Here is a 12562-nt window from a genome sequence, read left to right on the forward strand (position 1 = left end):
TTAAATTATATAACTGTCCCTGTTATTGTATCCACCCCAACGCTGTAGCCTACATTTCAAAATTCCTATGTTGCACATAGCATATGTTGTTCTTGCTTACAGCAGGTGCTTGTGTTTCAACCTTACTGGTCTAGCTGCTTCCATTACCACCTGTTATTGCCCACTGTAAATGTACATTACTGCTTCAATAGCTACATTTTCCACGTGGATGCCTATTTACTTTAATTACCACCAGGCTTTCTAATTGCTTGAGTTGCCACCTACTGTTTTAAAAAGGCCGAGTGAACAAGACAGGTTGATTATACACCAAGGAAGGCATTTGATCATCAGGTGAGTATTTGCTACACTGTCTTGAGTCAAAGACTTCATATAGGCAGCATTGTAATTAAGTGTGTGGATTGTGTAAAGGTGAATCATGACTACAACTCTGGAGTAAACCTACAAAGTGTTAAATGTCTAGTTGTGAATACATTACAATAGTGAAATAAATGAACGTGTGGAAGTATGCCCCGCTGGTTGTGTAATTTCATGGCTGGAGGTCAGCACAGTGACAAGCTGAACAGCTCACTCTTTAATAACGTGTACTGATTTGTGAGGGTTGAAGCATAAATGATGTAACATGCAGAAAGAAGAACAAGTCCCAGTGCTTTACAGCACAGAGACTCATCTGAATAAATGTTAGATTATTCCTTTGAAAAAAACATATGGCGTGGTTCCAGCATGGTCTTCTCCTCCAGCTGCAGCTATATTTGGCTGTATGTGTTGTGAATAAAGTATAGTTTTCATGATAATGTTATATAATAACTTTTTGTCAGGTTATTTAAATAGTGTCACCTGTAAAATAACAAACCTAATATGCTAAACAACAGCACAGTTATCTTTGCCATAAAATCTACGAAAGAAACAAAGATGTCATTTCAGTCATCACTCTGACCACAGAGCTCTCAACTTTGTCCTCACAAATACAGTTTAGAGCACATTCCAGTGCCCTGTTTTTTTTTTTTTCACACTTCTAAAAGAGGTGAAAGTGCTCTCTGTGGTTAACATCATCTTGAGCTGAGTTTCTGCTTTCCTTTACTAAATGTCTCAAACACCCACATTTCATGTGTTGCCTGTGAGCAAACAAATCTGTTTTCAAGTTGCATGCCTTTGTTTTACTTGTACACTGTTTAAGTGTGTAAAAATGGCAGAAGCAGCAAAAGATGCTAAGCCTGTAACACAGCCCACAGTAGTAGTTTGCCTTGTTTAACCTCTTTGTAATCACCACTATAGCATCAATATGAATGCAAATGGAAAACAAGTGCATTAATATAGTTGTAAACTTGTATTATGCTAAAGATAATGAATGTTGTAAGTGCAGCATAAAGCTAACTGTCACCTTTTGACTTCCCTGTGCAGGAAGTGGTTCATGCATCAACAGGGTATACTCAGAACTGTAAAATGAAAAACTCAAAGCCACCAGAAGTGGGGACAATTTTTCAACAAAGTTGGATTAGCTTTTGCACTTTTGTGAAACTACTCCATGTCTGTTGACATTCCTAGTTTTGTTAGGCAATAGCTGTGTGCATATATTATGTCTTTATTTTTACTTTCTTATTGTTTGAGACTGACAGCTCATGCTTGATCATTAAAGAGAATTTGACTAAACAACTTCCTCACATGATTCATTTAATAACTGCATTGGTAATTTAAATAGGATATACTGTATAGCAGACTAATGTAGGCTATTAGAAGTAGCAGTAGTAGAGGTAGTATCAGAATAGTAGTAGTAGTTGCTGTGATATAGCAGTTGTATTGTTAGGTAACAGTAGGAAAAGTAGCATAGCAATCAGTAGCTGGCTAAAGCTGTAGCAATAGTAGTTGTTGTGGTAGCAGTTGTAGTAGTGGTTGGTAGAGAGGGTTTTTTTTTTTTTTTTGCTGTATGACAGTAGTTATACATAAAGTAAATAGACCATAAACAAAAGGTCTATACCATAAAATAAAGAACACAAAAACAAGAACAACATCGAAGCAGACAATGTAAGTATGAGCCTTTTAGGCCAGGGGGTGACTTAATAGGTTAAATTAAGGTAGAGCGGTAAAGTAGCCAAGTAGTCAGTGGCACAGTAGTCGTATTAGAAGTAACTGTAGTAGCAGCGATACTGGTAGTAGAAGAAGAAGGCGGAGGTGACGTAACCGCTGTAATATCAAACTTCCTGGAGACGGTTGCTACAACATTTCGTTTCCTCTTTTCTTTATGGTTGTCGTTGTTATTGTTTGTGATAGTTTGTGACAAATGGCGTTTGTTTCACACAGCCAGAGAGACGGAATATACACCTTCTCAAGTCGCCCCAGACCTGTTGAGAACCGCTCCACATACAGAGAGCCTCCTTCTGAACAGTACGTTGGTGCCAGTGTTGTCTTTTATTAGTTTTTAACGTTGCTTCACTGTAAACGAAGGCAGACAGGCATTCGTCGTAGTATTTACTCTGATAAACAACGCTGGAGACTTAGCTACACTTTAACTAACATTATCCAAGCCAGAGTAGCTAATGTGTTCAATAACAGTGAACAGTGCCAATGAAAGGATGACAAACATTACAATGACAAAGTGTATCAAATTATCCAGTTGATAAAATATTATATAGGCAGTGGTGTAAACAAATTAAATTTAAGGTAAGTAGCCACTAGATGTACTACTGCACTGTACTTAAGCAGACGTCTGAGGTAGCTAACTGTGTAACGTTGTATCCTACTTGGTTATCAGAGTCAGCTGCTATAATGAGCTGACTACATGACAGCACTGTGTTTTTCTTGACAATGCAGGACACCCAGTAATTATGGAAACATTATGTACGACCGTCGAGTTGTCAGAGGAAACACTTATGCTCAGCACATCATTCCACTTGTAAGTATAAAACATTAATTTTGCTGTGTTTTATACTTGATAGGTTTGCCTTTCTTTTGAACTGTTTAAAATGTATATTATCATCTGACGTTGACAGACAGTTCAGCCAGATCCAGCTGAAATACAAAGACAACAGGAGATCAGGAGGCGAGCCGTTACTCGAAAACATGCCAGAGAGCAGTTCCGACTCAAGACTCCTGAGGCCCTGCAGGGCAGAAAACATATCGATGTACAAACAGGTAGAGCACTTCTCTTGACAGCTTCAGTACTTTTACATGTGTTTTTGGAAACCAGGTGTTCTTCTAATGATCTGACCTTTTTTTTCAGAGCTTTACCTGGAAGAATTGAGTGATGTTATAGTGGCTACAGATATTGAATGCCAGACTGATGCTTTCCTGGACAAACCAGCAACTCCGCTCTTTATACCTGCCAAATCTGGCAAAGATGTTGAAACACAGATAGAGGAGGGAGAGGTAGGTAATTGAAAAAAGACAATAGGCTACATGCCCTCCACATACACTTATTACAAAACCTACCATTTGTGTGCCTAAATTTTCTCACTTCCAGAAAATATAACCAAGTAAAATTGCAGTTTCTGCAGATTCTTGATCAATATACACTTAATATTTAAAATTGCATTATATAATACTGCTTACCACAAGTATCCTCTGCAGTTGTTTGACTTTGACAGAGAGGTGCAGCCAGTGTTGGAGGTCCTGGTGGGTAAGACAATAGAACAATCTCTACTGGAGGTGATGGAGGAGGAAGAGCTGGCCTGTCTGAGGGCCCAGCAGAGGGCCTTTGAAGAGCTTCGAAATAATGAGCTGGCAGAGGTGCAGCGGCTACAAGAGCAGGAGAGACGCCATAGGGAGGAGAAAGTATGCACATTTTTGAAAATCCCTTTAAAATGACTGAATAGGAACAGGTCTATCTCAAAATGGGAAAATCAGGGAAAACCAGAGCATGCAGCTGTGGACTAGGCTAAACATTCAGCATTCAAACCTAACCTGATATTCAGACTGAATTGCTGATATCGGACTCGAACACTGGGGACTCGAGACTTGACTTGGATTTGAGGTTTAGTGACTCGACTGCAACACTGTATCACAGAAAACATTGGGTTAAATAGTTGAGGCTACATCAGTGTGGTATCACTAGCCTTTATAGGGACAACGTGGTCATATAATCTATGAAATAATCTATTTTAGAATCATGTCTCTCTCTGTGTTGCTGAGTTCTCTTTGCTGTGGTGTTTTTGCACCACATTTCCTGGAGACAACTTATCAGTCAAATAGTCTGTCCTTCATTATCTCCTTTTAGTTTCTGATATTTAAAAGTGTTTTAGTTTGAGATTTTCTTATACGTGGTGGGTTTTTCCTAGCCTGTTCAGGCTGCCCCACTGGCTGCTCAGTTCTTCTAGCCATTATTTCATGCAAACACTCTGTTGTCAGAGTCAAAGCAGAAGACTTTATCAGTCACAGTAAGAGAGAGATTACACTGAATCTTGAGGCCTGTAATCTTGTTTTATTATTGCATCTTCTGACCTCAGGTGCGCAGAATCGCCGAGCAGAAAGAGGTACTGAAGAAACAACGAGAGACTGCAGAGAAGATTGCTGCTCGGGCCTACACACAGCAGTACCTGGCTGACCTTCTACCTGTTGTCTTTACCTCGCTGAGAAGCCATGGCTACTTTTATGACCCTGTGGAGAGAGGTCAATTTCCCATTCCTCCCTAGCTTTCCTGTACCATGGACACTCAGCTACCCCTTTCTGACACACAAGGGCACCAGTGCACTCACTGCACTGCTACAGTGACATTTCATAAAATCTATGATACTTTGCATGAAGGTTTTGATATGAGTGTCTAATCTTTCATTATATTTGTGGTTTCCAGATATTGAGACTAATTTCTTCCCGTGGCTGATGGCTGAAGTTAACAACAGTTTGGACAAGAGATACGTAGCAAGAGAGCTGCTTGACAGTAAGAGACTACAGTATAATGTTTTCAAATTAAAGCAATGCTGCGCTCTATATGAACAATTCTTTCATTTGGAAAGCAGTATTTTTGATGGATTAAGATTTCCTGGTAGGGTTTCCACAAAATCTCCACTAAATATCTCATCCCTGAGCTGAAAATTATCAGTTTGAAAATTAAGACAATTGTAATATTGTAGCACTTTGTTCTAAAATTTCGAATCTAAAACTTCTAGATGCAAACATCACTATTCCGGGTGACAGCTTAAAGTAAAACCCAACATAAAGTGTCTCAGTAAGGTGTAGGGCCACCAGTTGTTACCCTCATTAGATGCTTTGATGATCAAGTGACTGCGAAGGCCGTAGCATATGATTTACATCATTTTCATACTCATCAAACCATTCAGTGACCCCTTGTGCCCTGGAAGAGAGCACCTATTTATTCGTTTTTTTTACTTTAATATGTCACCGTTGTGTATTTCACAAGTCCTCCTCCAGGTGTCATCAGGTCATAGGCATTGTTTGAATGCCATCTAGTGGTCATCTTTAAACATTACAGAAGTCATTAATGTCAAACATGCAGTGTAGCAGAATGCCGCTGAATCTTGTATGTCTGTTTCAGATGTCATCCATGATGTCGCCAGGAAGCGACTGGAGAGGTTCAAGGAGTTGGAGACACAGTCAGACAGGTCTGACACATAGACATTCAGTGATGATGATTCACTGAGATAAGTCAATAGCATGAATATAATCTGAAAAATAAATTTTCACTGGCAAAACTACCATGAGTTGCTTCTTTGTGATAACATACAGTAATAGCAGTGTATGTGTGTTTAGCTCATGGTGATCCTTTGCAATGACAGTGATAGATCTAGGAACATAATTGATACCAGTGTGATAAGGATTATTCTGTAATCTCTATTTATATGATTTTAAATTCTGCATTATGATTTTAACAATTAAAGGTGAATTTGTAAAATACTGGATCATTCAAAGACAGTTTTTGTACATATCAAGAATTTTTGTTTGGCCAGTAAAAAGAGATTATATACATTTTCTATAAAAGTTAACCGCAGCAGTTTCTCCAGTGTTTGAAACTGTTAGTTTTGTTTTCATATCATGTAACAGGTGCTAAATTAGTAAACCTGGCTCTATGATTTTATCATTATCCTAATTCTACTGTGTTTAATGGGCGGGGTAGTTCAAGATATTTTGTTGAGGTTCAGGATTCATTCTTGATATTGAACAGTGGTTTGACAAAAAAATCTACTTCTAAAGCTTTAACTCACTTGCTCTGGCCTCTATCAGCTTTTGGGGGGTTTTGTGATACCCAGTCCAAATGGTCTCTTTTCTATCCAGCATGCAGTATATTTGTCCATGTACTGTTTATCAGATGAAGGTTCCTCTTACTGGATTTTTGAAACACCAACCTGAGAAAATCTAACATAAACAGTTTTATCAGTCAGAGAACAGGTGAGCAACAGGTTTTAAGGAACTCTAAATATTCAGAGGACGATTCAAAGGGACTTCCTCTGACTTTATCTATTTGCATCTTGCAGCGCTGTGCAAACAGTTCATTCAGGCACCCTAACATGCAAATTCAGGAATGTTTTGCATTACTGGGATAGACTCCGTATTCCGTGTACCTGATCTTCTGTTTGATCATAGTCATAAAAAAAAATACAATAAGGATTTATTTGTGCAGCCTACTTCACAGCCTATCAGAAAACCTTTAGTCCAAGTTAATCCACGCTTTAATTTTTTTTTTATAGACTCTACTGTTGTTGCTAAGGAGTGGATTATGGTGATTATAGTAACAGTGTCCAGCCTCTCTCGAGGAGTAAAGTTCCAGTAAAGTTCCAGTGGGAACGGCAGGACTGGCATATGGCTCTTTGGTTTCGTATTATGGTGAGAAGTAGTTTCAACCTCCGATATATACGGCTCTATTTTAATCCCGTGATCTCATTGGCCAGCTCACTGATGACGCCTCCCCTGTCACATAGCAGCGCTTCCCTGGTCCAGCGCAGGGCGGGCGATGCGTGCTTTTCCAGCGACATACTGCAAATAAGTTTGTGATGTGACGCAGCTGTGCTTGGGAGGACAGGTGTCACCTGTCTGTACACAGCAGAGAGCTGAGGTTTAAATGTGTTACACTGTGTTAACAGTTGCAGCTCAACTAGTCATAAAAATATTAATTAACTAGGGCGAGATATTGTAAGGAACCAATTTTAGCCAAGTACAACAGCGTACAGAGTTCGACCTTGATATAAAACACTGAGCAGAATCTGCTGTGTAGATTTAATGGTGTGATTTAGCCTACAGATAGAATAAATGACTTGCTTTAGGAGGAAAAATCTTAAAAGGCTATAATAGTTGCATTTCATGTGTGGTATACAGTTGCCTATACGCTATGTTTCAAAATCACAAACATACACTGGTTCACATTCTAGGTTGAAATCTTTTGGTTTGGTTTTATGGCTCATGCCAACGACCCCCAGACACAAGTCTTTGCAAATATCTGATGGGATTTTATTTTCATGACTGAATTTAAAACTACACTGCAGGCGGGGGAATACCACCTTAGGTTGAATGTCCCTTAGACAGTTATGTTTCTGTTTTTTTGGGGGGGAAGCCCCTCGGAGTCCCTTGCAGAGCCCCGAGCCCCTGGTAGTGAAACCGACAACCTACTGATGACCTCAGGAGGAGGCTCGGCAGGCCGCTTCTAAAAAAGAGGGATGGATGAGCGCCATATTGCGCTTGGCTGATCAGAGGGAGGGGACATCTGCGGCCGCGAGCTCCGGACAACTAGCACCAAACAACATCAGGTAAGACTTGAATTTTGGTGTATCACCTGCCTGCTGTGGTCTGAAGGCTACAGCTCGGCGAGCAGGAAGCTGTACACAAATACTTTTCGCACTTTTTCCGTGCACTTTCTGTTGCTCTGCACAAAGGAGGCAAATCTCACAACAGGTGACTGTGGGATTATAACGAGGATGTGGCAGACTGCAGCACAGAGGAAGCTTCGGCACAAAGAGCAACATTGTTACATGCTTGACCCCGCGGTTAAATCTTTGAACAGTTTTACGAGTTAATCTAGTAAATCTTTTTCCTATGACTCAGTTGTCGATAGCTAAAAGGTGGAATTACTCGTTTGCTGGCCTTGAATCATTTTCACGTCGCTGTGGGTGTGTACTCAGTTCACCACAACTTTCCCAAAGAGAAATATTCCTCGAATCATCACTTTACATTTCCTTGCACTGTAGCATCATAAGGTCGCAGTTGCCCCTGGCCATTGATGTTTATCTGTATTATAATGAGTCTTTTTGTGGTTCTAAAAGCGACTTTATTGAGCAATAGGCAAATACGGGAGTAAATGGCTTCCGTTAATCTGAATTGGGGTGTGTGTTTGTTAGCAAATCAAGGCGTCAAAATAAAAGGCTAAAACAAAGAAAGGGTGGTGATGATAACTTTATCATATCTGGTGGGTGAGGCGCACTGAGTACCATAACCCGCCTGCTGCCTTGATGATTCAACAGTGTCAACATAGAATAAAAATGTAGGGTTTCCTGCGTCGAATTTCATAATAAAAGTTACTAATAAGGAACTGCAAAAGGGCTGGGTCGTTGGCTGCACCATTATGAGCTATTTGTTTCGTTGCAAAGATGTATAATAGGCCCTTGGGTATTATTACATTATCTTAGCTTCATACTAATGGTAAGACACTAAGGTTGGTTGCAGTACTGCATCAAAAGCTATTAAATGATTACTTACTTAACAGGAAATTGATTATATTAGAAGTGCAAATATTAAATATTTTCAGGTTCCATCTTCTCAGTTTTGAGGAGACCTCCTTGGGCTCTGGAAAACTGTGCCCTGAAATTTTCACTAGGCTATTTTCTGATATTTTATAAACTAAATTTCCACAAACGAAACCACAAATATGAGACATTTATTCTGAAAAGAAATGATGCAGCCTTGATGTCAGATGATATCAAGCAAAAACAGAGTCCTGACCTGTTTTTTGGTTCCAGCTTCTTAAATGTGAGGATGCATTGACTTTCTCTGTTTTATATAGTCCAAGTGTAAGGTCCGTGTTTTTGATTTTTGGGTGGTTGGTCAGGAAAAAAAGGACCAAATTAAGATATTTCCTTGTGATTGGCCTTTTCATTATTGTCAGACAATTTATAGGCAAAATAAATAATTGAAAGAAACTAATGACAGGTAAAGTGGTACTGAAACACAGATATTGCAGATAAATGTTTGGCATAGTCCTAGTTTTTAGTTATAATGGTGCTTCTGACAGAGCCATAAATTAGTGCAGTTTAAGTAGGTTGATTATTTTTGAATTAAAATTCAAAATGGCTGAGTTGGTTGAAAGTTTTTAGACATTGTATTTATTTCTCTTTTGAATGTATGTGTCATAAGAGCAACAAGCACAATTGTCATTTGGCAGCCTAACGCCATCCTAAGACACTTGATGCTATTTTTTTTTTAAATTTGTCATCCAGTCTGTATAGAAGTAACATTGCATAGAAAAAGCTTAAGTCCTTTTAACCATCTGCTAAGGGATGAGTTTAGTGGATTTTCCCATCATGCAGCATTTGAATACTTGCGTGCCAATAACAGAACACATACCCTCTTTCTCTTCTTTCTGCATACAGTAGGAAGCATAATTTGGGCCCAAAGGAAAACCCTAATGAGTTAGGAAAGGGGCAGGTAAAATTGTGACAAGAAACCCTAAGTTATCAAAATTGACCAGACTCACGCTCTTATTTTGAAGGTCAACCTGGCTAACTTCCTGTGCTATGCTAGCTAGCAGTTTTTAGCTTGTGGAGTTTGTCGGTGATTCATCCTAATCATGACGGTCGTGTACAGGAGTGCCGAGTTACTCTCAGTCGGCTTTAAGTAGCGTAGAAGTGACTCAAACTTGTTTCTCCTCTTTCTCTGCTTTCAGGAAGCCACGGACACAGGGCTCTTCTTTGGAAACGCATTTTACTAAACAGCTCCTCGTATAGAGACACGAATAAAGCAGAAAAATGCCCAAGGCGGTGAGTAGCCCTTTATTTTTTTTAGTGTTTTCAGTCAGTGTTTGCTGTAACGTTACCTGTGCTTTATAGTTCGTCAGACTTAACTAAAAGATGACAGGCAATGTCAAGAGACGAAGGAACGCCCTAAATACGAAACACATTTGTGTTTAAGCATGGGTTATCTATTATTATTATTATTTTAACAATAATACAACATAAGGTTACATTCAAGTTAGAGTATGAATGTTTTGGTACACTGTCAAATAAGTGATCAGTAACATTAGCATACCATTAACTTGCTTATTCTAGGAGTTGGCAAGAGGACTATATTTAGTGTAAAATGTAATAACTGAGCAAAATCTTGTAAAGTCTTTGATTCAAAGAGGATTTATTGAGGTCTGAGAGTTGATTTATGTTTGGCTATAAAATGGCATGACTTCTTGCTATTTTTGGAGAGACTCTTAAATCACTTCTTTATTGACCAAGTGATTGATGGCCAGTGTTAAAAGTGATGATATCAGTTCACAAACAAAACTACCTTTTATAGACTGAATCACAAACAGAACAATGCTCTTTTTTTGTAGTTGTGTCAGAGTCTTACACTATCAGTAAGGTCTGTGTTAAAGGGCAATGCCACCCAAATCACAAATCTCATCTGGGGCTTCACCATATGTATGAGAACATCATGCACCGTGCTCCAGAGCTAGGAACATGGTCACACTTTATTTCTTGAAGCATATAAGCAGTGTTTGATTTATAATGTCTTCAATGTGTAAGTGGACATAATCATAGCATTCATATCTTCCAAATCATTCTCTGTGCTACTGGTGTTAGATCATGAACAAGGGAGGGAAAAATGTCTTGTTTATATCTTTGGCTGTTTGTGATGAATACAGGTTCCCCTCTTAGTCTTTGGAGGTTGTTTTCAAGGCTGAAATTTATAGTTGCTCCCTTCACTTTGGAGACTTGGTATAAATGCAAAACATGTATTTACGGGATGAGTGACTTTTCATCATCAGAAAAGCCAAACAAAAGAAGAAACATTTTTATGGAGTCTTTTTCATGTGAACAGGTTTTTCCTTCACTTGCTCTTGACTCACTGTGCCCCACCTCAGGTATTACATACTGTACAGTCCCTCCCTCAGTCACACTGTTTGGAAATTTCAGTACAACAGCCTATGCATGCATGCATGTATTCAGTATTAAAGAAAAAGAGATGGAAACAGGGTGAACATTTTTCCATTTGTTTAAATGGTGAATAAAGGTTTTCTCTGTCCTTGATTGAAAGATGGAGAGTCCAGAGATGCATAAAACATACAGTTACTGAAGTTTGATAAGTAACGCATGTCAAACAGAAAGATTGGAAAGATCTTGGTAAAAAGACAAAAACAGAGTCAGGCATACTACCAGATCCTGCTCAGATCACGACAGAGGCAGGTTGCTGTTGAACAGAGCAGCACATTCTGATGATTAAAGCCCCGGACAGGATCATAGTGTGTTGTCATTTTGTTTAGAGTAGCCTCAGGATTGTCATGAGCGTCACTTTGGAAATGACATCATTACTGTCTGATAGCAGCAGCCCTGTTGCCACAAAACAGCCATTTTGGATGATAATGTCAAACCGATTGCCTCAGCCTTCATTTTAAATTTTAGCATTTGCTCCACTGACTGTTCAGTATGTGGCTTCATGACAGCCCCATTCTTTACAACACGGCATGAAAAATATCAATGGGTCACTGTCTGTCTTAATGAAGTTGTTCATTTGACGCTGTTTTTACCAGAAACCTTAATCCTGCATAAGTGTCACATTCAGCCTTTGTGAAACAAATAAGGGTTTCTGTTTTTTTATTCCACATTAGATTACTGGTTAGAAGAGTGTCATTTTTAATTTCATCAGTCCCTACTGTGATGGGTCCAGTTTATACAGTTATACAGTACAGTTATTTAATACAGGGCAAAAATTCCCCTTGTAATACTCCAATAATAATCCAAATTATAGGGCCATAACACCTTTTAAAGGCGGTCAACTGAGCTTGAACAGTCATAACAATCTAAAGTTATGAACAAGTTTATGAATTTATTTGGAAAGTAAATTTAGACCAAAGAAGACTAGCACATTTGCTTTGAATTTGATGCTACTGGACCAAGATGCTCTGTGGCAAGAAGTTGGGCCAGATTTAAGGAGTAGTGAAGGCTCCTGTACCGGTGCCTCTATGATTCGTGTTTCAGTTATCTGAATGACACATTATCTGAAGTAAGGATAGTGCACCTTGGTTGTCCCATAATCCTGTTTCTATGCGGTCACAGCCCTGTGACACATACAAGGTGTGACCATGAGCAACATGGATGGGTGTTTTCTTTTTATGTCCAGTCCCATTGTTACTATTTGTTCCTTTAAATAATTGATAACTCTGCTATGCCTGGAACACCCTTCAGTCCCAAATCACAAATCTCCCAAAAAGTCACAGGTCCTTTAATTGTCGTTCTTTAGTTGCATGTGTTTAGTGTTGACAGAGCCTGTGAAAATATATCACCTCCTAAAGCCTTAATGATCTCTCCATCCCTGTTGAATGCTACCATGAAGAGCAATAGTACATTTATGGCTCTGTTGCTCCCAGACCACTTTCAGTGGGATCCCCACTTTGGAGCGAGCTTCACTGATGAATGCAGTGCAA

General features: G+C 39.1%; 2 protein-coding genes across 3 annotated transcripts in view; both read left to right on the plus strand.

Moving 5' to 3' along the window:
• The first annotated feature begins 2165 nt into the window (after positions 1 to 2165).
• On the plus strand, positions 2166 to 5642 carry rsph3 (radial spoke head 3). Its single transcript, XM_020604091.1, has 8 exons — positions 2166 to 2379; positions 2806 to 2887; positions 2985 to 3126; positions 3215 to 3360; positions 3562 to 3765; positions 4437 to 4599; positions 4781 to 4867; positions 5483 to 5642. Exons 1-8 carry the CDS (start codon positions 2276 to 2278, stop codon positions 5560 to 5562), a joined length of 1008 nt encoding a protein of 335 aa, XP_020459747.1. The 5' UTR covers positions 2166 to 2275; the 3' UTR covers positions 5563 to 5642.
• A 1301-nt stretch (positions 5643 to 6943) lies between these two features.
• ezrb (ezrin b) overlaps positions 6944 to 12562 on the plus strand; it is a 31046-nt gene continuing 25427 nt past the window's right edge. Inside the window, exons 1-3 of one of the 2 annotated variants that reach the window (XM_020604050.1) lie at positions 6944 to 6997; positions 7493 to 7685; positions 9815 to 9908. In XM_020604050.1, the coding sequence (XP_020459706.1) occupies positions 9897 to 9908 (12 nt within the window). In that variant the 5' untranslated portion in view covers positions 6944 to 6997; positions 7493 to 7685; positions 9815 to 9896. Of the gene's footprint in view, positions 6998 to 7492; positions 7686 to 7728; positions 7831 to 9814; positions 9909 to 12562 lie in introns of those variants that run through there. The other variant, XM_020604051.1, reaches the window with a different exon arrangement.

Source organism: Monopterus albus, unplaced genomic scaffold, assembly GCF_001952655.1.
Source record: "Monopterus albus unplaced genomic scaffold, M_albus_1.0 scaffold63.1, whole genome shotgun sequence".
NCBI classification, from domain to species: Eukaryota; Metazoa; Chordata; class Actinopteri; order Synbranchiformes; family Synbranchidae; genus Monopterus; species Monopterus albus.